The 27,433-nt window shown below is 32.4% G+C and overlaps 1 protein-coding gene across 3 annotated transcripts; it reads left to right on the forward strand.

Moving 5' to 3' along the window:
- The first annotated feature begins 10,924 nt into the window (after window positions 1–10,924).
- Window positions 10,925–25,943, forward strand: LOC143062778 (uncharacterized). 3 transcript variants are annotated; one of them, XM_076234558.1, is made up of 8 exons: window positions 10,925–11,028; window positions 15,180–15,421; window positions 16,209–16,290; window positions 17,062–17,279; window positions 18,173–18,375; window positions 22,041–22,260; window positions 22,312–22,512; window positions 24,041–25,943. In XM_076234558.1, the coding sequence occupies exons 2-8, from the start codon at window positions 15,196–15,198 to the stop codon at window positions 24,289–24,291; spliced, it is 1,401 nt and encodes a 466-aa protein (XP_076090673.1). In that variant the 5' UTR covers window positions 10,925–11,028; window positions 15,180–15,195; the 3' UTR covers window positions 24,292–25,943. The 3 variants fall into 3 exon arrangements, with proteins under 3 accessions (XP_076090673.1, XP_076090671.1, XP_076090672.1); XM_076234556.1 differs by having other exon boundaries at window positions 22,041–22,512; XM_076234557.1 differs by lacking the exon at window positions 10,925–11,028 and adding an exon at window positions 13,107–13,213 and having other exon boundaries at window positions 22,041–22,512.
- Window positions 25,944–27,433: the final 1,490 nt, after the last annotated feature.

A 27,433-nucleotide genomic window follows, 5' to 3' on the forward strand; every position in this document is an offset into this window, starting at 1 on the left:
AATGAACGAAAAACAAATATGTAACACATATAATACCGGTAAACAAACGACAACCACTGAATTACAGGTTCCTGACTTGGGACAGGCACATACATAAACAATGTGGCGGATTTAAACATGTTAGCGGGATCCCAACCTTCCCCCTAACCTGGGACAGTGGTATAATAGTACAACATCAGAACTGACTATAAAAATCAGTTGAAAAAGGCTTAACTAATCAGATGGACAAATATACAAGTGGACGTCGCCGGGTACTTGTACATCCCGACAACAAAAAGACACTAGGAACAGATCTGAGAGTACTTGCAGTTATCTGACAGCTAGTCCAAGGCCACCAACAACTAATAAAATAAAAATCATGCATCAAAGAGTAGTTGGATCAGTAATCGTTCAGTTTCGATTACAAGATTAAACTTTTAGTCAGTGTACATGTTTTTTTAATCAAATATTGTTATTAAATAGAAGTTTTCTAGAGACTTTGAGGTTTAAATCATGTTTTTAAACTTGAAATGTATTTAAGCATTTTGTTTTTGTAACAATGGAGTTAGAAATTGCCATAAATAAAATGACAAACATCGTGTAGCGTTACATTCCAGAAACATACCTGAAACATTATTTCACATATTTCCTTATGTTTGGGCTCATGGGTGAGCTTGAATGCTTTTATTGAAACACAGGGAGCCCTCATTTATTCATTTATTTCTTATTTTCTGATATCAGAAAATGATTATTTGATAACAGGAATTCAATTTTTTGATATCACAAAATCATTTTTTGATATCAGAAAATCTATTTCTTGATATCAAAAAAAGATTCATATTTTCTGATATCAAAAATTCGAATTTCTGATATCAAAAAATAAATTTTTGATATCAGGAATTCGAATTTTTGATATCAGAAAATATGCTTTATTTCTTGATATCAAGAAATCGAATTCCTGATATCAAAAAATAGAATTTTTGATATCAGAAAATCATTTTTTGATATCAGAAAATAAGTAATAAATAGTAAAACGGCGCCTCATACAACCTGAATATACAAATAAATACATGTTTTAAAATACAAAATAATCAGCCAGCCAAATAGGCTTATGATGCACTTTCTGATGATAATAGTCTATTCTGAATCATGAAAGTTATTTTTAAATCAAAATTTAAGTTTGTTTCTAACATGAAAGAAAAATTTAACGCATTTACAACTTGAACAGATGTAATAAAATAGGCTATACATGTCACTGTCAACCATATTGGTTGGCACGTTAGACCATCAGACACATTAAAAAACAAACTCTTTAATGATGATTGTAATCAAGTTTGGCTAAACTTGGCACAGTAGTCTCAACAGTAGTAGTGGCGTATAGTCCAAATAATTATGACGTCTTGCAAGGCTATTTTAATCAAGGATTTGAGGATTTGTATAGCTTAGTATATCTATATACTATATATCTATTTATATCAATTCTAAATAGTAATTCTCAAACAATATTAAAATTTGTTGTCAATTATTTGAATGAATGCTTGTTGGTGAGAAACTCATTATTAAAAGGTACTTGATTTCTGTAATAATGTATATGCTTCTCTTTTATTTTTATATATTTCTCCCATAATTATCCACTGTCACTCCTTCATTGTATATATGTTATTATAGTTTGTCTTTAATTTGTTGCCACAACCATTTATGTCATTTATTGTCAATGTGTAAGTGCTAATAAAGTTATCTTATCTTATATTATAAGGGGGTGGCCGCTGACTGCCCTAAAAGGGAGGGCTCAAGTCATGCTTGAGTGATTCCCTATGTAATCAACCAAATTTTTCCAACGATCTATGCTCCTGGTTTCGGTCACCCACAGGTAGAACTAAATTAAAAATAAGATTTTAATAACTGAATGACCCAAAGAGGTTACGAATTACGATAAAAACGTGCGAGGTTCTCTCCCTTTAAAAAAACTTAATACTGTTTTATTCTAATCATCAGTTTATTCATAATTACATAAAATTTTTAAATCGTTGTAACTACGTATTGTATTTTAATATATTTCATAATAAAATATAATTGGTAAAATCATATTGTAAATATTCTAAATTTGAAGGATATTTTTACTTTATGCAAATTAATTTTACCATTGATATTGCAATAGTGGTTTTTGAAGGTATATATATACATTTCAAACGATATCGTTAGTATGCCTGGTCCGGAAGAGTTGAGTTATCCAATTATTACGTACTTCTCAGCTCAATATTTGACCAAGCCCATTGTTTTGTTTTTAAATATCTGTTTAATTAGGTTTCTTTAATTATACCCGATTCAAAAGTAAAAACAAATATCTTGAAACATTGCACATACCTTTTCTATTTGTCTATTTAGTACAATGTAAACAGTTTTGTCACCTGAAATGTATTTTTGATAGTATGTTTCTACGTATATCTTTAATTAATTACCAAATAAATAGGTACAGAGAAAACACTTAATACATTATATGTATGTACAGAAACATTTTCATTTTATTTGGACACACTCTCTTGTTTATAATTCTAATAAACTTACAGTTAGGTATTATTATTATTATTATTATTATTATTATTATTATTATAATTATTATTATTATTATTATTATTATTATTATTATTGTATAGCAATATAATATTTCCCACAGAAAGTAACCAAAAGTTAGCGTGCAATAAATTCCAATATTGCACTAGTGCAATAAATCTTCAAAATTAATGACGTCATCAACGTCAAAATCTTAGTTTAAACCAATTTTTACTTTCAAATATTATATTGCTATACAATAAAAGGGTTATTGCATGAATATTGAGGAATATTGCAGGGGCGGATCCAGGATTTTGTAAAGGGGGGGCGAAGATTATAAAAATTTTTGGGACCTTTTTTCGGCTAAAAACATAAAATAAGTGTAATATGCACAATTTAAACGGTTCCTGGCTTGGGGCATGTATATTTTATAGTTGCTGTATTAAAAGTGTAAGGGTTGGACATTTTTTTATGGACATGGACATTCGATGAAATTTACAATACGACCAACACGAGTTAAAAAAGACAAACAAGCGAAAAAATTTTGGGACCTTTTTTCGGCTAAAAACATAAAATAAGTGTAATATGCACAATTTAAACGGTTCCTGGCTTGGGGCATGTATATTTTATAGTTGCTGTATTAAAAGTGTAAGGGTTGGACATTTTTTTATGGACATGGACATTCGATGAAATTTACAATACGACCAACACGAGTTAAAAAAGACAAACAAGCGAAAAATTTTTGGGACCTTTTTTCGGCTAAAAACATAAAATAAGTGTAATATGCACAATTTAAACGGTTCCTGGCTTCGGGCATGTATATTTTATAGTTGCTGTATTAAAAGTGTAAGGGTTGGACATTTTTTTATGGACATGGACATTCGATGAAATTTACAATACGACCAACACGAGTTAAAAAAGACAAACAAGCAGTTTTTATCAAAATGTTTGATTGATATATGTTTCACCCAACATAACTTAGAGAACGGAAGTGAGGGGTTCCAAATCCCCCAAAGATTACGAAAGTGTCTGAAATGACAACGAATTTAGACTGATGGTCGACAAATGGAGACATAAAGGTCACACCCAGTAGGCAGGTTACAAAGTATTCAATATATATAAGTCCGGCGAAACAGACATTCAAGTCAGACACGCAAACCCCGGCCCCAAAAAAACTACGCCCGTTTTTTTCATCATGTTCATTTCATGCTAAATAATTTTGTTGGAAATTTTCGTTTTTAATAGCAAAAAACTGGACAAGACTATTGTTTTTAATCCAGATACGGTTCAGAATTTTTGTTTAAGGCAAGAATCAGAGTCAATTTTTCTCTCTCAAATATCTAAGACTGTCTCCTCAAATCAAATCAGTGGCGTAGGCAGGGTTGAAATGATGTGGATGTTTCGGCGCCGAGCGGAGCGAGGCGAAAATTATTTTGGACCTTGTTTTACAGAAAATTACTTTTATTTAAGCACATGTACTCCTACAGAATCCGACACTAGTTAGATTTTTGTTTAAATTTAAAATTCCCACCAATACATATATTTATATTTTTAACCAAATGTTATTGTTTCCTCGAAACTACCATCATTAAATTCATAAATATTTGATGTATAGTTTCCCACCCCAGTGGCGGATCCAGAAATGTTCATAAGTGGGGGCCCGTTGATTGCCTAAGAGGCGGCCCGCTCCGGTCATGCTTCAGTGATTCCCGATGTAAGCAACCAAATTTTTCGCAGAAAAGGTGAGACCCGGGCCGCCTTGTCCCCCCCTAAATCCGTCTCTGCACCCATCTTAAAGTTATATTTGACATATAGGAACTGACGTGACTTCTCTTTCCAGGAATTTGAGTCTACAACCTTGGGTTTTTGATTTTTTTATTACTGAGCTAAACGCGTTGCGGGAGACATAGAAATACCGGGCGTCCGATCGTCCGGTCTTGTTAGCACTCTTATGTGTACAATTCTTGTCAGATTAAGTGAAACTCATATCATAAGCAATGTCTTTGACAATTTGGAAAATAAGTCGTGATCAGATATTTTTAACCAGTTATGACCATTTGAAATATAAATTGTAATGGAAATCCCATTTCATTTGCTGTGAAGCTTTTATTTCTTAAGATATTAAAAAGAAAAAAAGAAAGAAAAAAAGTGCTTTTTTAGTTATTCCCTAGCTTGTTCCTTGTCCTTTAATAGATAAAATATGACATGAAATGTGCTTGGCGGGGAAAATCGGATCTTTGTTCTTTACTGATTGAAAATAAAATTATAAAATTAGTTTTTGAACCTAGATAGAAACGGGAATTCATTAGCCTAGGACTTATCACGATCTATTACAAATTGATTTTTTACCATCGTTTACCATGTCGCAAGAAACGTTACGATATCAGGATATGGTGTTTAATTAGTTGTAAGTTGCTATAGTCAAATGAGAAGCCATCACTCCACTATAGGTTCAATTTCAGATGAAACATGCATATGTCCACGGGGTCTGCGTATCAGTCCTCTCCGCTTGCCTAAGCCGATGACGTAGACTTTTTTTTTACGACCAAAAGTTAACTTGAAACACTATTCTGCGATTCAACTATCTTGTTTACATAAACGAAATTATCCTTAATGAAAGACCAGGCATAGTGCTTCGAAAATGACAGCTCATATCCTCAGCCTTGTTATATTTGGATACTTCCGAGTTAAACTGCTGCTATTTTTTTCTTTTGTCAAAATGATGTGGATGCTTGAGCATCTGAGCATACATGCAAGCTACGCCACTGCAAATGGTTCGTACCTGAGACTTGAAATTCTTATAGAGCTTATACTAAAATTGAGAATGGAAATGGGGAATGTGTCAAAGAGACAACAACCCGACCACAAAAAAACAACAGCAGAAGGTCACGAACAGGTGTTCAATGTAGCGAGAAATTTCCGCACCTGGAGGCGTCCTTCAGCTGGTCCCTTAGGGAGCTACCATTTGATTTTTATGGGGGGGGGGGGGCTAGGATGAAATTTGAAAAAATAGGCAGGACAGGAGTTTTGATTAAAAAAAAAAGGCAGGATGAGACACTTTGCAAAAAAAAAGGCAGGATGACAATTTAGGTAAAAAAAGTCAGGATAAACTAATAAAAAAAAAGGCAGGACCGAATATAGTGAAAAATAAAAAGGCAGGACAGAGATTACAACTAAAAAAAAATGCAGGACAAAATTTTTCATCCTAGCCCCCCCATAAAAATTAAATGGTAGCTCCCTTAACAAATATAGTTCAGTGATAATGAACGCCATACTAATTCCAAATTGTACACAAGAAACTAAAAATAAAATAATACAAGACTTACAAAGTCTAGAGGCTCCTGACTTGGAACAAGCGCAAAAATGAGGCGGGGTGACAGGGGTTCTTTATTCAATTTGTTATTTATAAAATAAGCTGGTGCATTTGGGGTTAAACATGTTTTCGTAGGTAAATAATATTGTGGAATTTCTTTTTCTTGAGAGTGCAATAGTCTATAGAGTATTTACTATTACTTTCTGTTTGGTGGAATAGTGAAATAGAAGTCAATACGTTCTTGCTCAATCCTGTGTTGCTTTGAAGGTTTCCTGATTGTCATGACATCCTCAGCCTAAGCAATGTTTATTACTGTAATTTTAATTTCAAAATGACCGTCGTGTGCCGTTTTTTCAACGCACTGGTCAACTCCACCATAGCAAATCACATGACTTTGACAATCCGTAAATACCACCGAAAAATATCTTTATATTAAGTAAAGAATTGTCGTATAAAAATTAAATACTCGGGAAATGGCAAAGTTCACGAAGTCTAGTCTGATAAAATAATTTTACAAAAAAAAAAAAAAAAAAGTCCGAGCAAAGGGGGGCGTACGCCCTCTACGCCCCCCACTGAATCCGCCACTGTATTGTCCCTCGTAGAACATATATTGCGCTCGCAAGCTCGTGCAATATAAAATTCTACTTGGGACAATATTCCCCAATATTCATGCAATAACCATATATTATTATTATTATTATTATTATTATTATTATTATTATTATTATTATTATTATTATTATTATTATTATTATTATTATCATTATTATTGTTGTTTTTGGTTTTTTTGTTTTTTTTTTTTTGTTTAGATCTGTTCATTCTGTAGAAGACATAGTTTCAGTTAATGGTACAATGTATAACATTTGGCATTCTATTTAAGTTCCATTTTTATGAATTTAATACTCTCTTCAAACAATTAAGTTACAATGTAACGGAACACTCAACAATTCAAAATTTAAAAGTTTTTTTATTATCTTTTATTTAAGTATCAGTTTTTCACTGCTTATCCGGTATGCACGTTTTTCTGCAATGTATACACGAGTCAGACAAAACATTAGAAGCCAGAATAGTGTTAAGAGGTCGACCATTAATATCCAACAAACTCATCATAGATACCAGGATTAAATTTTATATTTATGAATGAATGAATGATTTTATTCTCATAAACTAGTACATAGCTACAGAGAAACTAACAGTTCATATATAATACATATTTTGTTTCGCATGTGTGAAAATAAATAACATTATAATATTATTACAGTTCCTCTAACCAGGAGGACAGACTTTGAATTTTATGTATTTGGAGTTTATAGTATGGTGTTCATTATCACTGAACCAGTATATATTTGTTTAGGGGCCAGCTGAAGGACGCCTCCGGGTGCGAGAATTTCTCGTTGCATTGAAGACCTGTTGGTGACTTTCTGCTGTTGTCTGCTCTATGGTCGGGTTGTTGTCTCTTTGGCACATTCCCCATTTCCATTCTCAATTTTATCGTATAAATCTACACAATTTTTCTAGTTCTATAACATTTTCAGATGATAATACATTTTTAAATTTAATAATGACTATGTAAGCATTTTGTTTACAATAATGTGGTAAATATTTTTCTCTTTCAATGTTAAAAAAATTGCATGACAAAATGTAGTGGCATTCATCACCAATATCTCTTGAGCTGCAGAGATGACAAGACCTTTCCGATCTCGGGATAGTTTGCCACCTTCCCGTCTCCACTGGGAAACGATGATTTCAGCATCTAAATTTACACAAAGTATACATATAAAAAATTAAAAGGCAAAATCGATAAATACTTTTCAAATTTATATTCAGTCTTGAAAATTCTATAACATAAACTTTTTGAGGATTGATGTAAATCTGCACACCACTCTTGTCGAAATTGGTCTTTAAGCTTTTGCTCAATACTTAATTTTATCCATTTTTTGTTAAAATAATCTTGGCAATGCCATACATTTGACATGCCACATTCATCAAATATTTTCTTAATACATAACATCCATTTATTTCCAATACCATAATTGTCATAGTTAATGTATAAAAATTTATAAAGTATACATGATAATTTATCTTCATTCGTATTATCAAGAAGGCGACACCAAAAGTTGATCATTCATAGTTTAGCATATAAAGACATGGGGTATCTCCCAAGTTCTCCATAAATCATAAGATTTGGAGTCGAGCTTTTAAGTTTTAGAATGTGCTTACAGAATTTCAAATGCACTCGCTCAAGTATATCAAATTTTTCGTATCCCCATATTTCAGCCCCGCATAGAAGAATGGGTACAACAGCTTTATCAAACATATCTAGTTGCATTGGATCGATAAGTGATTCAATCTGCTCTTCTTGATAACATTATACATAGCTTTAGTTGCTTGGTCTCGTAAATATTTCCTAGTTTCGAAAAAAGTTTACGCCAGACGCGCGTTTCGTCTACAAAAGACTCATCAGTGACGCTCGAATTCAAAAAAGTTAAAAGGGCCAAATAAAGTTCGAAGATGAAGAGCATTGAGGAACAAAATTCCTAAAAGTTTTGCCAAATACAGCTAAGGTTATCTTTTACTGAGGTATAAAAGCCTTAGTATTTCAAAAATTCAAGTTTTGTAAACAGTTAATTAATATGACCATATCAATGATAATTCACGTCAGCACAAAAGTGCTGACTACTGGGCTGGTGATACCCTCGGGGAATTTAAAGTCCACCAGCAGTGGCATAGACCCAGTGGTTATAAACAAACTCATTTTGATAGTCTTGTGAGATATAAAATACCACATAAACATATCACATACAAAAAAGTATCCATGTGCTAGACTATAAGTAATATTAAGTGAAGAAAACTATAACATATTCCCATTATATAGACCTCAGTCAGCTATGTTTGACACAGGTTGGCGGTTTTGAAGCGGAGAAAAACGACCAACGGATATAACTTCAAGTATTAAGATTTCTTTTATGAGATTTCTTAGTACCTAATGATGTATTTCTCAGAAGGAACCGAACTATAATCATTTTCCAGCAAACAGAAGCAGACGTTTTCTCTAACACCTCTCCAAAGGTTTTCGTGTTGCAGATTTTGAGGCTTCAAATGCAAGTTTCATGATAAAAAAAACTACTTATGACGATTTCTCCCGTATGATTTATATAGTAATGAATTCCTTTTATAGAATTAAACAAAATGCCAGCTTCTTATTTAAAATTTATTGGTTTTATTTTCAAAATATAATATATGTTGCTCGGGGTGTCAGATTTTGCGTTTGACGGGGTAGAGGCATTTATTAAAAAAGAGTAGATTCGCACAATGTTCTTTTCCATGATATTCACTCTATTTTTATTCAAAACATCATAGGTAGGTCCTGTAAAAGCGTTTGTTCGGGATGATGGTCAGGAAATTTAGACTGCAACTGGAAAACAGTTTATTCCTGGTACCCACTCTTTAGTGCTCTCTAGTATATAAATACAAATCAGATTTTTAATCAAGACTATATGAGACATATTTTTTAGGAAACTATTTATGCACACTTGATGATATATAGCTAAATGTCAATAACCTATATATGTCTTCCTATTCGCGAGCCCGGCATATTAAAGAAATCTTGGACTATTGTTACTCGGGATTCTGTTGAACTGCATGCACTCAATTTAATTACATGTACTTGGTTTATGTTAGATGTATGTGAATTGTATCAATCTGACGAGTTGAACCTTTTTCAACTGATTTTTATAGTCCGGCGTTCTTAGGTTGTACATCACTGTCCCAGGTTAGGAAGTAGTTGGGATCCCTCTTACATGTTTAACCCCGCCACATTCTGCATGTATGTGTCTGTTCCAAGTCAGGAGCTTGTTATTTAGTGTTTGTCGTTAATTGATGTGTTACACCTTTTATTGCTGTCCTGACTATGCGGTATGGATTATTGTTGAAGGCCGTACTTTAACCTCTAGTTGTTAATTTCTGTGTCATTTGGTCTCTTGTGGAAAGTTGTCTCCTTGGCAATCATACCACATCTTCTCTTTATACATACGTTTATTTCTGTTGAACATTGAACTTTCGAAAATGCCGGAAAACAACAAATTTGTTATCAAACAAACTTGATGTTCGACTTATTGGAGCTACAGCCGGTTTCGGAGTACTTTGAAACGTGAAACGAGGACTATAAAATTCATGAAAACCAGACAAAACTTTATAATCTATAGTCTCATGATGGTGCTATAAAATATTACGAGATAAAAAAAAAAGTGTACACATGATGCATAAAAATCTAGTAATTGACAGCATATACATGCAGAATGTGGCGGGGTTAAACATGTATGAATGTTGAATACTGAAATGTATATATATCTGCAAATTTTGAAAAAGTGATGCAGACGCAAAAGAATCAAGTTTTATATGTTCAGTTCATTTCTGCAGTGGCTGCACATTTCTGGGGCCAGACTAAAAACAAATCACAAAACAGCAAGGCACTTTTTAAAAATGTGTTAAAAAGAAATGTTTTTCAAAAATATCAATTTTAATCTGCACGTTTTGTAAAAAAATGTTTAAAAAAGACATAGTTGTGTATAGATTTCTTATTGAAGTGTATGTTTCTATATTGTTTCTATTATTAATTTCTATCCTTATATTTCAATCTTAATTAAGACCAGCAAAATAGCAAAACACTATATAAATCATCCATGTAATTTTTTCTTTGGGATGTTTGCAAAATTTCAACGGAGGCAATTTCTTCAACTTGCCCGTGTTAAGACTACCCATGACATATCACACAAGATCAAGGATGGATATAATCTAGATAGGTAAGAATTCTAAAAACTCGTTGTTAAAATGTATAATAAAAAAAAAAAAAAAACACTTCAACAATCTAATCTGCTCGGTAATCATCTAGTTGGATCTATTTATAATAAATTTTATATCTATGATTTATATATTTATCTTTAACGTAGTACTACGTTGTTGTATAATTTAAAAAACAAAATTTTGTTTAAAATTTAGTGATATTTTGAATGATTCGGTTGAAGAACAACCTATTGCAAACATGGAATTGGGTTTTCCCCTTAAGTTTTTCTTGGAATCGAAAACTCCCAGAATTTTTATTTTAGGAAATGATACCCACAGCAGATAAGCTTGTTGATAGGACGAAAGAAGATTGTTAGGACAAGATATAACAGATATATATTCAAGTATATTTCAGTAGTTGACACTTAACTTTTTAGTTGAGTTAATTTTTCTAACTGTTAAAAGTGTTTTTTAAAGTAAATTTATTAAATTAAGGTTCATCATAACAAATGGACAAATATGGCCGTATTTTCACCTCAAAAACTACTCTGTGTACAGACTTACCTGTGCTGTTTGGAAAGTGTTAATGTCTAGCATCCACTAGATACATAAAAGTTAAATGCATTTTGTTTTCCTTTCTGCAGAAGCTGTAAAAATAAACAAACACCTGAATTACTTTGATACTGTCCACTTACTGACTTAGATAAACTCTTTAACTCACCTGTAGTTGTGAAGATAACTCTTGTCCATGTCAATTAAGGACAATCAAAACAATACAAACCATTTGTTTTACCTGAGGGAGCATCTCACAGTTGTATCACAACTTAGTTTATTTTCACACATTTTGCATGAAGGAAAAAAAAATGCCCATCAAAATCAAAAAGAGATTGTATCTTTCTGAAACACAAAATGCATTTAACTTTATTATATCTAGTGGATGCCAGGCATTAAAACTTGTCCAACTTCTCTGCTTTCAAATCTTTCTGTTTGAACCCGTCGACCTAGAACTTATCAGTTATTGGAAATATTAATTATTTGGAAAACAAAAGGTCCTGGCTATCCAGGAATGGAGTATTTTTTAATCAACAGCATTGTCCTATATTAGTTATCTTAGAAAGTCTTGCTGATTGCTGAATAAAACTACAAAAGGGAACAATTTGACAATGATTGAATTTAGTAGTGTCAGTCCTTTGATTATGACCCGTGTATATAGCAAAATCCTAAATACACCGTTTGGTGGTGCGCCTGTCAAATGCGGAACGTACAGATAAGGTAATAGCTGAATATACTATTTGTATCGGTATCGGATTCGACCCGGAACTTGTTAATTATTGGCAATATAAATTATGCTGAAAACAAAAGGGTCTGGAGTGGTGTAATTTTTAATCTACACCATTGTCCTATATTAGTTATATATAGAGTTGAATTCTTTGATTTGTCGTTTTTACCCGATGACGGCTGACAAATTGGACCTCGTAATTTTAGTATTATAGATGTGGCTCTATAACGAGACACTAGGCTATTTCTGGGTCCAGGTTCCATGACCCCCCTTATATATATAATCAGACTCTAGCTGCTTGCTATGAAACAAAATAGGTTAATTCTTAACACATTTCTTTTTAAAAATTCATATTAAGAGAGTTATCTCCCCTTATAATTATATGACAAAAATACAAAAATTTAATCAAACAAAAAATAACATGCATTTAAAAAAAAACAGTTCTAAAAATAAGATTAAACACACCATCTCCTTCATATAAATGAAAAGTCTTGTAAATTATTTACCAGTCTTTCTCTCTCAAAATTGCATATTTCATTTAAAGAGATGTGAACTTTTTTACGAACAGTTGAAACCCCGATGGAGATAGACACCTGATAACCTTCATGACCTTAGGAGCCTGTAATTCAGCACGTGATTATCGTTTGTTTATGTATTACATATTTGTTTTTTGTTCATTTTTTGATATAAAGAAGGCCGTTAGTTTTCTCGTTTGAATTGTTTTACATTGTCTTATCGGGCCCTTTTATAGCTGATTATGAGGTAAGGGCTTTGATTTTTCCTCATTGTTGAAAGCGGTACGGTGACCTATAGGTGTTCATGTCTGTGTCATTTTGGTCTCTTGTGGACAGTTATCTCATTGGCAATCATACCACATCTTCTTTTTTATATTAAATCTGTAGAACATATAAGGAAAATCCTTTAAAATAAATTTGAACAAAAAAATGTTCCTAGCAAGACCTTGTCATGCTTGTGAGGCATATTTATGAACACCATGAACACAAAGAAACTAAGTATAAACAAGAGGCTCTCAAGAGCCTGAATCGCTCACCTTAATTTTTTTGGTTAAATCTCTCATCAATGATTATTTTGGCTTTTCAATTTATTTAAATGTTCTTTGAATTGTCCTATTTTCTTCAAAACAAAAACAAAAAATCATTTTCTCTTATGTTCTATTTTAGCCATAGGAGCTATGTTTCTTGACATACAAGGAAATAAAATATAAAATTTATACTAGATACTCTGAAACTCATTTAGCCTAAGTTTGGCTGAAATTGATACAGCAGTTTCAAAGGAGAAGATTTTTTAAAGTAAGTCAACATGATGAACAAATTGTGAAAAAAGTCTTTAAAGGGCAATAACTCCTTAAGGGGTCAATTGACAATTTTGGTCAAATTGACTTATTTGTAGATCTTACTTTGCTTAACATTTTTGCTATTAACAGTTTATCTGTATCTATAATAATATTCAAGATAATAACCAAAAACTGCAAAATTTCTTTAAAATCATCAATTCAGGGGCATTATACCTGAAAAACCAGTTACCCAATTCGGCTGAAAATTTCAGGACAGGTAGACCTTGACCTGATAAATACTTTAACTTCTTGTCTTATTTGCTCTAAATGCTGGAGTTTTTGAGATATAAGCCAAAAACTGCATTTTACCCTGTGTTCTATTTTTAGCCATGACGGCCATGTTTTTTGACGAAATAGAAAATAAAACACAAACTTTATTTTATACACCCTACTGATCATTCAGTTGAAGTTTGGTTGAATTTGGTTGAGTAGTTTTAGAGGAGAAGATTTTTTAAAGTTAGCAAATATGATGAACAAATTGTGAAAAATTGTCATTAAAGGACAATAACCCCTTGAGGGGTCAATTGACAATTTTGGTCATATTAACTTATTTGTAGATCTTACTTTGCTGATCATTTTTGCTGTTTACAGTTTATCTTTATCTATAATAATATTCAAGATAATGACCAAAAACTGCAAAATTTCCTTAAAATTACCAATTAAGTGGCAGCAACCCAACAATGGGTTGTTTGATTCATCTGAAAATTTCAGGGCTGATAGATCTTGACCTAATGAAAATTTTTACCCCCATGTCAGATTTGCTCTAAATGCTTTCGTTTTTGAGATATAAGCCAAAAACTGCGTTTTACCCCCATGTTCTATTTTTAGCCATGGCGGCCATGTTTTTTTCACAAAATGGAAAATAAAACACAATCTTTATTCTAGATAACCTAAGGATCATTCAGCTAAAGTTTAGTTTGGTTGTAATTGGTTCAGTAGTTTCAGAGGAGAAGATCTTTGAAATAGTTTACGACGGACGGACGACGACGACGGACGGACGACGACGACAGACGGACGACGACGGACGCCAAGTGATGGCAAAAGCTCACATTTCCTTTTAGGAAAGGTGAGCTAAAAAGGGGTGACAACAAGTACTCAAGTTCTCACTTAAAAGGCAGGGTAATCAAGTACAATTTTAGTATTTGGATACTTGTTTGCCTTATAAAATTCTTGTGACATAGGATTCACATATTCCTCCTCACTTAATTCCATTTGAAATATTGCCCTTTATAATACTAATTGACATCTATTAATATATACTTCAATAAAATATACTGGTAAATTTAACTTCATATCAGAATTTGTAGAATATTGAAATATTGTGTTTAAAATATTTATCACAGTTGACTTGTTATTTACATGTTGTGGATATTCTTCCATTGTGATGTCACTGTTTATTTCTGCTCACGTCTCAAAGCTATATAAGGGATAAGTGAGGGGGCAGGACCTTTTTCGGGACGTCAGGATCAGGTGTTTTTAAGCTCGGGATTTCAGGATTGACCCTTTCAGGATAAGGGATTTCTTTTTTCGATGTTTGGGATGTCAGGATTTATTTTTTTTAAATTTGGGACCTCAGGATTTCATGTTTTTTAGCCCGGGATTTCCGGATCAGGACCCCTCCGACCCCCCTGATAAGTGACTGAGCAGGTAATGGAGGCAATGGGAAGGACCATCAATGATCAAATGAATTATAATTGTATGATTTGGGTGTTTATCATAGTGCTGTTACCTTCAGGCATTAGTATTCACCATTGTTTCACATTGATTCACACCAAATCAGCAATGGATTTTAGCTGTTACCAAATCACCTTGCAATTTGTCTGCACTGTTTCTGTTAATTTATGAAGAACTTTACCTAATGCTAAATTGATAAGAATTATATATTATATACATTTACATTTCTTTATGCATATCATTTGTAGGTTTTTAATTGGTAAAATGAAGTGTATAGGATGTACATTTGATCTGGCACCAACTGATAGATTTTGTGGAAATTGCAGCTTTAAAGTGGAAATAGCTCATCATGGAGACCATTTAAAGAAATGTCCTAGTTGTGAATCACTTCAAAAACTTTCACAAAAGTATTGCAGTAGCTGTCAATATGAGATATCAGTAGACACAAAAAATGGAGATTTTGTTGAGAGCAGCATAGTGATTGATCATGGTAATGTAAAATAAGTCAAGTGTCGAATGTAAGTGTTCATTGTACTGTTATTTTAGGGTACATGCTAATTCAAAGGTTCTTTACTCAGGGGTTCAAATTAACATTTGGTACTGGAAGGTCCAGGACCTTTGACACTCCAAACTGAAAGGTCCACAACCTAAATTCCAGGTCCTACTTTTACTAGAAATATTTCATAACTTAGTAAGATACAAAATTGATGTGCTTTTGCATGGTGTTAGGTTAGCTTGTTTCATTTTCAGTGTCACTGTTGTATAACATGTTTAATAATAGATGAAACTGTCTTGTATATGTATATGAAAGAAACAAAAAACATCTAATGAAATAATTTACACGAAAAAAATAAAAATAAAAATTGAGCTAAAGGCTAACCCCTCAAAACTGAAAGTGAACTCGATTCATCAGTCCCTCTTAAGGGCAAGCAGTTTCCAATGAATCAGTGTTACCTGTTGTGTTGCTCATTTAAAGTAAAAACCTGATGTCAGAAGTCCCATTTGGTGATTCATATTTGATTTAAAGAGAGAGAAATCGTAGCTATGACATATGGAACACAATCTCCTCTAGAGGGTATCTGTGAAACAGTCCTCAATTGATAGTAAACCAAAGAAAACAAATAATACTTTTGAAAAGATGACTCCATCTTACATGTAACTGTTTAGCAACAATGTCAATATATTATCAATTACCTGTATGAAATAAACTCAATCAAGAAAAGTCATGATAAGCAATTTGAATATGATATAAGTTAATCAAATTTTTTTTTTTGTAGAATCAGATAATCATGAACATCAACTGCCTACATTAATGTATCCAAATAGCCCCAAAAGAAAAAAGATTGAACACGTAGAATTGTAAGTTTAGAAGATACATTATGATATGAGGTAGATGTTACACATGAAAGAGGACTAGCTGAAGGAAGCCTTTGGGTGCAGGAATTTCTCGCTGCATTGAAGACCTATTGGTGATCTTCTGTTGTTGTCTGTTCTGTGGTCGGGTTGTTGTCTCTTTGACACATTCCGCATTTCCATTCTCAATTTTAAGTCTGTATATGAATAACTACTGTTAATGAACTATTTATTTTGTAAAATCAAAACTACATTGAAATGATTTTGAATATAATTACTGAAGACTGCCATTTATTTATGCATTTTAAAACAAACAAATCAGTATGATTTAAAACAATCAGTAACTTTCATCGTCAATATTCTTATTGGTAATGTGATATATATAATTTTATGGTAAATCAAACGATTTACAACATGGCAGCATCTGTCAACAAAACACGAACAGGATCATCATCAGCATTAATGCACATGTGCAATCATCAGGAAAAAAAAGTAACGAAATTTGAACATGGATTATTCCTTCAGAATATTTCCCTTGATGAGATGAGACATACAAAACATACCATTTAAACGTCATGAATGTGGAAGATAAAGCATAATTCTATGAAACTCATACACAATACTCATAACATGCACATTATGCAGACAGAGTTCAAATTTTGGTTATGAGTCAGTTTTGTTTCAGAGTGAATGATATATCCCTTTTCAACTTTGAAACTTTCAAAGCTTGAGCATTGGCATTCATTTCCTAAGATACATTCTTATTTTATTTTGAAGAAAGTCTGAAGAAGCTAAAGTACCAGTAAGAGGATTGGTTGTAATCTGTATACATACTACCTTTAAAGGGCATCCAACTCATGGCTTGAATGAAAGACAAGGTGGTAGTTACGATGAAACAATGATGGAGAACACGTGGAAAATGTATGATGACTGTGATGTTCTCACATTTAAAGATAAAGCAAATTTCTTTTATACTGAAGAGTTAGAAAGAAAAAGTAGGTAACTTTTCAACAAATATGGCCTGAAATTTAAATACTTTATCACTTATTTACAAGCATCATCAAAAACAGAAGGTGTTATACAACTGCTTGTGACATGTCCTATTGAAAGTTTTTGCTATTACCGTAAGCAGTCAAAAATATGGCATTCATCGGATTTGTTATCATTAGTCCCCAACTGACGAGTCTGTAGGTCTGTAGGTCTGTAGGTCTGTAGGTCTGCCCAGCAAATCTGTTTCCACACTTTTTATCTTGAAGATATTGATTTGATATTATGTATATTATTTTATCATGACAAGTTATAGATCAAGTACGGTCTGATGATTTAGTCCAGAGTTATGGTCCATATCTAATGTTAGAGTACTATGTTTAATCATATTTCTGTACAAAGGGAGATAACTCATTTTTTAAAAGTTTTTTTAAAGACATTCTTTGGTAAACTGTTTGAAGAATTTTGTGGCATGTTTTTTGGTTACTTTGTTCAGCTGTCCATTCGTTTGTCTCGGAAACAGAAAATTCTGTCTCACTTTTTATCATATGCTACTTAACATAATGACTTCATATTTGACCAATCAGTTTGAAAATCTCCACTGTCAGACACCTACTTCAATTTTTTCTGATACTTAAAATATTTCAATATGGTGAACTAACTTAAATAATTTCATCACAGTTTTTTCATATCATGAACAAATGACTTCACTATAACACTGTTGAGTTCAGTTGTAATGTGTGATTGTTTTTTTCATATCTGTCAGACACAAACTTTAAATTAAAGCAAATCTCTCCTCCTTCTAATTTATCACAACAATTTAAGTATTGCCACCAGGAATCAATTTGGAAAGTTAAAGTTAGAATAAGTGAGTACAAATTCAAATGTTTATTTGTTTCAGTACAAGAAAAGATGAAGTTCCAGAATGTAAAGTATTTTGTATTTATTTTGAGCACCCATGGAGATGAAAGACCAGTGGCAGGAATGCAAAATTTTGAGCATTACTTTTACACTAAAGATGGTCAGCTTAGAACACAAGACTTAGTGGAAAAGATAAATGCTATAAGTGGACTAAATGGGAGAATGAAGCTGTTTTTCATGCAGGTTAGTTTAATGACTGCTGTCATAATTGTGTACAATAGGAGGTAACTTTCATTGTACCTAATTGATAATGCCTTGTACAAGATTGCCTCCCCTTGATGCTTCATCCTGGTTTTGATTAACATGTGTTTTTTTTTTTAGCAAGAGAGCATGTTCCAGCCACTTTTCATTATGTATTTGATTTTTTTTTAGCTCACATGGCCAAAAAGGGCCAAGTGAGCTTTTCTCATCACTTGCCCTCTGTCGTCGGTTGTCATCTGTCGTCTTAGTCTGTTAACTTTTAGAAAAATCTTCTCGTCTGAAACTACGGGGCCAAATGAATCCAAAGTTGGCCTAAATCATCCTGAGGATATCTAGTTTAAAAAATGTATCCGATGATCCGGTTTTACAAAAATCTTCCCCTGTAAAACTTCTTGGCAATATTGAACTAAACTTGGCCAAAATCATCCTAATGGTATCTAGTTTAAAAAAATGTATCCGATGAATCAGCCTATTATCCAAGATGGCGGCCATGGCTTAAAATAGAAGATGGGGGTAAAATGCAGTTTTTGGCTTATAGCTCTGAAACTAAAGCAATTAAAGCAAATCTGATGGAATAAAAATGTTTATCAGGTCAAAACCTATCTACCCTGAAATATTCAGACGCATCAGACAACCTGTTGATTGGTTGCTATCTCAGAATTGGTAATTTTAAGGAAATTTTACTTTTTAGGGTTATTATCTTGAATATTATAATAGATAGAGATAAACTGTACACAGTAAAATTGTTCAGCAAAGTAAGATCTTCAAAATGGTCAATTGACCCCTGTAGGAGTTATTGTCCTACATAGTCAATTTTGGACAATTATTTTGTAAATTTTTGAAATCTTTAACAAATAACTTCTCCTCTGAAACTACTGAGACAAATTTAAATAAACTTAGCCACAATTATCATTATGGTATTTAGTTTAAAAAATTCAGATAACCCTGCCTACCAACCCAACATAGCTAAAAGTAGAACATAGGGGTAAAAAGCAAGTTTTGTCTATTATTTTTTGAACCGTTTTAAATAGAGAAAATCTAAAGGAAAAATACGTTCAGAATAATGAGCTCTACCAATTGTTCATATATACGTCAAAACAGTTAGACAAATTCTTATAGGCGTTATTGCCCATAAATGACAAATTTTACGATATTTTTTTTCTTCATTTTTTGCCATGTATCAACTAGGATACTTAGAGAGAACTTTATTTTCTGTTTAATATGCCCCATCATGATAGATAAAAAACGCCCTAAATCACAAAAATGATCAGCAAGGCAAGATCTATTAATAAGTCAAAGAAACTAAACAGACAAAAAGATCAGTAATACAAGAACAACAAAACATTTTTTTTTTTTTGTCATGGTCTATTCTTGTATATACAATGTTGGAAAGTGTGCTTTGTTTGATATTCCCATAGACCAAGGTGAGTGACACAGGCTCTTTGGAGCATCTACTTTGATCATTACCCACTTTCGGGTTCAGGTGCTTCATATTGGCACTTTTTTTGGTATAAATGTATTTGATTGCATAATTATAATAAAGCACCTTTCTCCAAACACTAGTTGTCCAATTTTGTTTGTTAGATATTTTAATGGGTTTTTGTCTTACTTTCATAAAGTTGAAAAAGCTGTCTGAATATCTCATTTCCATGGAAATTATTTGGCTCAACCTGAGTGCATGGTCTATTGACTATGGAACTATTGCTAGATTTCGATAAGGTCAGTTTAAGGAAAACCATTAGTGCATGGTTGGTCAGTGATATTCAGTGTTAAAATATATTAGCATTTGAACATCTCATTTCTATAAAGATTATTTGGCTTTGCCCCTTAAGGGATGCTCCATTGATTTTAGAAAATTTTCTGTAGTATTACATGTTTAAAATTTGATTAGATCAGATTAATATGAACCACTATTGCAATGTATTGCTAAGGAAATGCTAATTGGTTTGCAGTTGTATAAGCATTTGAAAGTCTCATTTCTGTGGGGATTATATGACCCCACCCCTCATCATGGTTTATTGACTTTGAATTAAACTTTTGCATAGTTTACATGTTAAAGTTGATGTTTATTCATGGTTCATTGACTTTGAATTTCACCATAGTTGACATATTAAATAAAGGTAAGACATGATACTGTGGTAACAGTTTATTATATATTTATTATGATTTACCACATACAGAGTATCATATTTGGGAAACATTCACCATTTGATGAAAAGTATATGTAGGTAGAAAATTGTTAATAGCAAAAACTATTACCATTAAGAGATAGAAGTTATTGCCCTTAATGACTACTTTTGACCAATTTTCTCCATTAACTCTAGAAAATGATTTAAAATCAGTAGACAGTAGGTCTACTCAAAGTTTGCTGGTCTACTGTATAAATCCTTAGGGTTAATATGTCTGACTAGATACCATATATAATACTAAAATTACGCGGTCCAATTTGTCAGCTGTCACGTAAAAACGACGAATCAAAGAATTCAACTTTATATATAACTAATATAGTACAAAGGTGTAGATTAAAAATTACACCACTCCAGGCCCTTTTGTTTTCCACGTAATTAATATTTGCCAATAATTAAGAAGTTCCGGGTCAAGTCCGATACAGATACCAATAGTATATTCACCTGTTACCGATTACCTTATCTGTACGTTCCGCATCTGACAGGCGCACCACCAAACGGTGTATTCAGGATTAATATGCTATATGTATTACACGGGTCATAATCACAGGGTTGACACTACTTAATTGTCAAATTGTTACCTATTGTAGTATTTTAATCAGTTAAAATTTCTAAGATAACAATACGAATCTATAATACTAAAATTACGAGGTCCAATTTGTCAGCTGTCATCACGTAAAAAAGACGAATAAAAAAATTCAACTTTATATATAACTAATATAGTACAAAGGTGTAGATTAAAAATTACACCACTCCAGGCCCTTTTGTTTTCCACGTAATTAATATTGCCAATAATTAAGAAGTTCCGGGTCGAGTCCGATACCGATACCAATAGTATATTCACCTGTTACCGATTACCTTATCTGTACGTTCCACATCTGACAGGCGCACCACCAAACGGTGTATTCAGGATTAATATGCTATATAGTATTACACGGGTCATAATCACAGGGTTGACACTACTTAATTGTCAAATTGTTACCTATTGTAGTATTTTAATCAGTTAGACTTTCTAAGATAACAATACGAATACTAAAAATCTGGACTAAAGTAAGGCGTATAGGTACAGTTTTCAATTTGTTAGTGGGCATGACGTAAAACATCAAATTAAAGAATTCAATATTTATAACTAAAATACAATGCTGTTGATTAAAAAATACTCCATTCCTCATGTTTTCCAAATAATTAATATTACCAATAATTGATATTAAAGTTCCAGTTCGACGGGTTCAAACAGAAATATTTGAAAGCAGAGAAAACTGTATCTTATAATCAGCATGACTTTATCAGATTACAATACTAATACTAAAATAAGGCTTGCGCATAGTTATATACTTTAATTCAGTCACGGACCCGCGATAAACGGGTGTGTTCTAGTATATATATATATATATATATATATATATATATATATATAGGTAATTTGGTTGAAGACACTGTATTTAGGCTAATGTCTTTCAGGCTTGCAGGAGCAGAGCTACCAATAAAGAAGATGAAAATAAAGACTTCGGAGTCAGCATACCAATTACATCAGGCCAGAAAAATCTAATATCAAGACAACGAAGTAAGAGTACTGATTATCCAGATGCCAAAGGCTATATGCCATTAGAAAAAGATGACAAGATAAAAGGCAATATGCCAACATTTGAAACATGCGACTTTTCTACCCAAAAGACAAAAGGCAACATGCCAAAATCAGAAAGAGCGGACTTCTTTTACTATAAGACAAAAGGCAACATGCCAACATCTGAAACAAATGACTTCTTTGATGATAAAACCGAAGGTTGTGATATCGCAGATGCAATAGGCTATATGGAAGGAGATGAGAATAAAGACCCTGAACCTGAGACAAAAGTGATTCCACACAATGAAGATCCTGAACCTATGATTCCACTTAGTGAAGATTGTGTTGTGGTATTTGGTTCAATGGCTGGTAAGTATACACATTTTATCATAATTTTACTAATATGTACAATTTATTTAGATTAAGATTTAAGTATCTACAATAAACTAACCACACTGGCTTGTTGATAAAGTTGATTGAATAACTAAGTTGATATTTATAGAATAACTAAACAAAGAATTCAAATAGAGAAAAATATTCAAAGAGTGACCAAAAAACAAATTAATTCATGAGTTAATAATCAATGTTGTTCGGTCACAAATTCTTGCTATTTAAGTAAATTTAGCTTTGATGTTTTTTTGTGATTGCTTTCCATCTCATGCTACTCAATTAAGTGATGTGGGTTTTTCTCAGTCAAGAAGAAAGAAAATGTTTGACGTTATAAGCCTATATGTCATTGACATAGTAGGAAAATAGGAATACATTTGTATCATAATCAATGGTGTCAAACTCATTGATGTTTATTGCCTACATCTTGTCTCAGGGCTGTCACCTTTCAATGAGATTGTAGCAGAGAAACACCTTGTTTAAAAAAACATAAATAACAACAACATGCAAACATAATGATAACATAAAAAAATTTTTTTCTGTAAATTGGGTCAATTGTAAAAAGTCAGATAGTAATTTTTAAAATACAAATTTAAGTATGTTAATTATCTTCTTTTTAGTTCACCTGACCTGAAAGGTCAAGTGAGCTTTTCTCATTACTTGGCGTGTGTCAACCAACAAAGATGGCCACCATGGCTAAAAATAGAACATAGGGGGTAAAATGTAGATTTTGGCTTATAACTCTGAAACCAAAGCATTTAGAGCAAATCTGACATAGGGTAAAATTGTTTATTAGGTCAAGATCTAGCTGCCCTGAAATTTAAAAAAAATCGTACAACCCTTTGTTGGGGTTGCTGCCCCCAAATTGGTAATTTTAAGGAAATTTTGCAGTTTTTGATTATTTTCTTGAATATTATTATAGATAGAGATAAACTGTAAACAGCAATAATGTTCAGCAAAATAAGATCTACAAATAAGTCAACAAGACCAAAATTGTCAATTGACCCCGTAAGGAGTGATTGTCCTTTATAGTAATTTTTTAACTATTTTCATAATTTTTTGTAAATTTTAGAAAATATTTTCCACAGTAAATACTGGGCCAAGTTCATTTTAGATAGAGATAATTGTAGCAACAAGAATGTTCAGTAAAGTAAGATCTACAAACACATCATGATCACCAAAACACAATTTTTTCATGAATTTATCTGTGTCCATTGTTTGATATGCACATAGACAAAGGTGAGCCTCTAGTTATAATTCTACCAATCTGAAATATTTTTTGTTCATGACGTTTTAAAGGGAGACAATATACAATAATGGCTCGTAGAAAAGGTGAATATCCCAAATTGTCAACTAAAAAAGTTTTATTTCACTTGGTTGCAATTTACGAAAAAATTAAATATGACAGACATGAACATGGACTATAACCTTGAACACCATGCTCCTGACTTAAGATATAGGCACATAAAGTATGTAGGGTGTTAAATAGTTTTTTATATTTATATTACAGGAAAAGAAACTTACAGTACTATCCATAGTGAAAATCGTGGAGGAGGTTGGATGATAAGAGCATTGCATTCTACATTAAAATCATACGAAGGAGATAAAGTTCACATATTTGACATACTTACAGAAGTTAATAAGACAGTTGGCATGCGTAAATTTTCTGAATCTCAAAGTTTTAAAGCACAGTCCTGTTTTTTCCACAATTTGGCCCTTGATGATGAGAGCATGACCCTGTGTAAGACAAAGACGAAATAAGATGTTGAATGAAAGGAGGAATTTCATTTTTTATTTGAATTTTTTTTTTTTTATATCATCCTTTGTAAAATGTGACTTTTGTAAAAAGTTGAATATATTAACAAATCCCAAGTCAAAGAAGAAGAGATCATTAACCATGACAAATAGATAACTATGAAAGACAAGTTACCGGTGAAAATTAAGAATTTAACTTATGTCACTACATACATGTAGTGAAACGAAACTGGGGTACTGTCTGTGCGACCTTAGTCGAAACTTTCTATAAACTAGACAGCAACCCAACTTTTCATTAAATCTATCTCGAGGGTAGGTTCGGCCTATGCTTTCGCTCTAGGACTTTTATTATAGTGATGCCCGACTAGAATATATTAAGAGTTTTATTAGGTATAATTTTTACCGGTCTATGCCACCAGTTTATAATTCATTTAAATATGTGTTCTGGAACAAGATGTCTCTGTCGTTCAGTACTCTCCAAGTCTCAGTTAAGAGTGACTTCTGGATTCTATTACCAAAGGTAAACAAAGAAGATCTAGACTACTCAGAGGGCCAACCAGATCCTAACCTTTGACCTTGACCGCAGTCGTGCTATCCTAGTGTAGAACTTGATGAACAACTGAAATGACAATCTGGACTGTTACCAAATATAGGATCTGGCAATACCAGTTTACTAGAGAAATCACAGTCCTAACACTACAGTGAGGGTAGTAGTCCAGTAATATACTGCACCTCTATAAATATGTCTAGGTATTTTTATTGCTCAAGTATGAAGTACCGTCCCACGCTAATTCTATATTATAGATCTGTATGGGTTGGAGTAAAACTAAAACATTTACAATAAACCTGAAGGTAAACAATAAATAAAGGGGCAGACAGACAGACGGACCAAATGTAAATAGCCCAACCCAACAAGTGTGGTTGTTTCAGGTACGATACCACAAAATAACCGACTTTTAAAACAAATCTATTTCAGGATTTCCAAACCTGTAGTTGGATTTATATACCAAATACACAAGCAAATACCAGAAAATAAATATCCAGAGGGAAGCTAAGACAACATAAGACTCGTTCTGTCCTGAATATGCTTTCACTTAAATAATCTGTAATCAGCAAACCATGAAACGCAGACTCGTGGGAGGTTCAAAATCTAGGTTTGTTACCAATACCAAGGGAAGTAATCAGGATGAGTTTTAATCGAAGGATCAATTCAGGCAAGGGACAAGGCGTTTCTCTGCAATAAAATAATTCAGTAGGATACAACTTTTATTAGACAACACGCATATGAATCAGCTGCACATTTAATAAGTTACAGTTTTGCGAGTCAATGGTCTATTTCTGCAGTCTATAACAAGATTTCTTAGACCAAAAAATAAATTCTTTCAGTATCTAACTTTCTTTAACGACTCACTCTGCCGTTCTGATCAGGGCTTGCATATGGATTTCGCTTGTTAACACTTTAATACTTAAATTTACCGTCCTTAAGTTCAAGTCATAGATTTGAGTCACTCACGTAAATGCCAACAAATAATGACTCCGAACTTTTACTTGCTTTAACCCGCAAGTTATAAATAACTTTAACCTTAACAACTGAACAGCTGAACAGTTAACCGAATCTCGTTATTCGCCAACTGACAACTTTTATTCAGTTCAAAGAACTTTTCAAAAACTCAACTCATAATTTAACCAGCGAACCGCTTTCTAAATAATTCACGCCTCAACACGTAAATATTCAAAGTTTTCCGCTAAAACTCCAATGCAAAACCGTCACTCAAAATATGTACATGAAAATCATAGGAGGGGGGACTTCTTACCTACAAATACTGTAAAACACATTTTCTTCAATACACTAATTATAGTATATAAAATAGCGCGTGATTCCTACCGAGACCACTTCCAAAAATATCGCGCACATGGTTGAAAATTCCCCTTTTTACCTTACATCTACACACCTGAAAGTCTGGGCTGAGAATGATTTCTAGCAGACAATATCTGCACGAGCTAAATTTTCACTGGGAATTCAATCGAGCTCTCTGATTGGTTGAGAAGGGAAAACATTTTTAATGCTAATGCGAGGTTCGTTACGTCACTAAAATTTAATGAATGAAATAAAAATCGGAAAGTAATAAAATAATAAAAAGCAATCTTTCTGGAAAAATAATTAAAAATAGTAATAATGAAATAAATAAATGAACCAAATAAAGTGACCCACAAACGTTACAGTAGTTACTGTGTTATTTTAACAGAGTTTAAATTTTGTGAAGTGTATTGCAAAACCTTTCATGAGGTTTAACTTCTGTGTTTTTCTTGTCCAATATTCCAATCTTCTTTTATGTGATGAGATATTTTTGTGATTTTATTTTAAATTGCACTATTTAACAAAAACTTACCATACTAAAAAAAATCGCGTTTTACCTCTTTACAGTAAAGGAAATTACTTTTTAAGGGGATATTAAAGATACATCAAATGTGCTTTTGAATATATTTGTTATTTTGAATGTGATTAGCTTTGGGCTACATACTGATTTGTATGTTTTTATTTAGAGTGCAAGAGGCTAATGGGGCAAGTTGCATTAGATTGGTAATTCAAGTTTTTATATTTTTTACCAAACTGACCAAGTGAAAAACTTGATCTTCATGACTTAAAAAATAATGACCAGTAAAGAAGGAGAACAAATTTCCTTCTTTATACCTGAACTGTTAGTAATTTCCAGAATTTTTTTCTTAACATGTTGGAAAATTATTTTTAAATATGGTAATTCATACAATTTCAGGTTTTTTTTGGGGGTTATGCAATAATAGTTCTATTGGTCGATATATTCTTTGACAAGGGTTTGGTTTAGTCAGGTTTTATAGACTTTGGTTGTTTTTAATGAACCTTATAGGTGGGTATTTTTGTAAATATTTGGTTTATGTGTATATTTCAAGATTTTTTTTTAATAAGTAGTTACCAATGTTAACTGCTTTTAAATTTTCTGATTTTTTTTCATGTTTATTTTAAGATTTTATTTAAATAAGTAGTTACCAAAATTAACTGCTACTACATTATTCCAAAGTGAATTGTGTGTCTATTAATACTGCTCACATCTTCTAAAATTACCAGGCAGTAACAAACTGTTATAAATATTATACAATTATATAATTCCAT

Source organism: Mytilus galloprovincialis, chromosome 2, assembly GCF_965363235.1.
Source record: "Mytilus galloprovincialis chromosome 2, xbMytGall1.hap1.1, whole genome shotgun sequence".
Taxonomy (NCBI): Eukaryota; Metazoa; Mollusca; class Bivalvia; order Mytilida; family Mytilidae; genus Mytilus; species Mytilus galloprovincialis.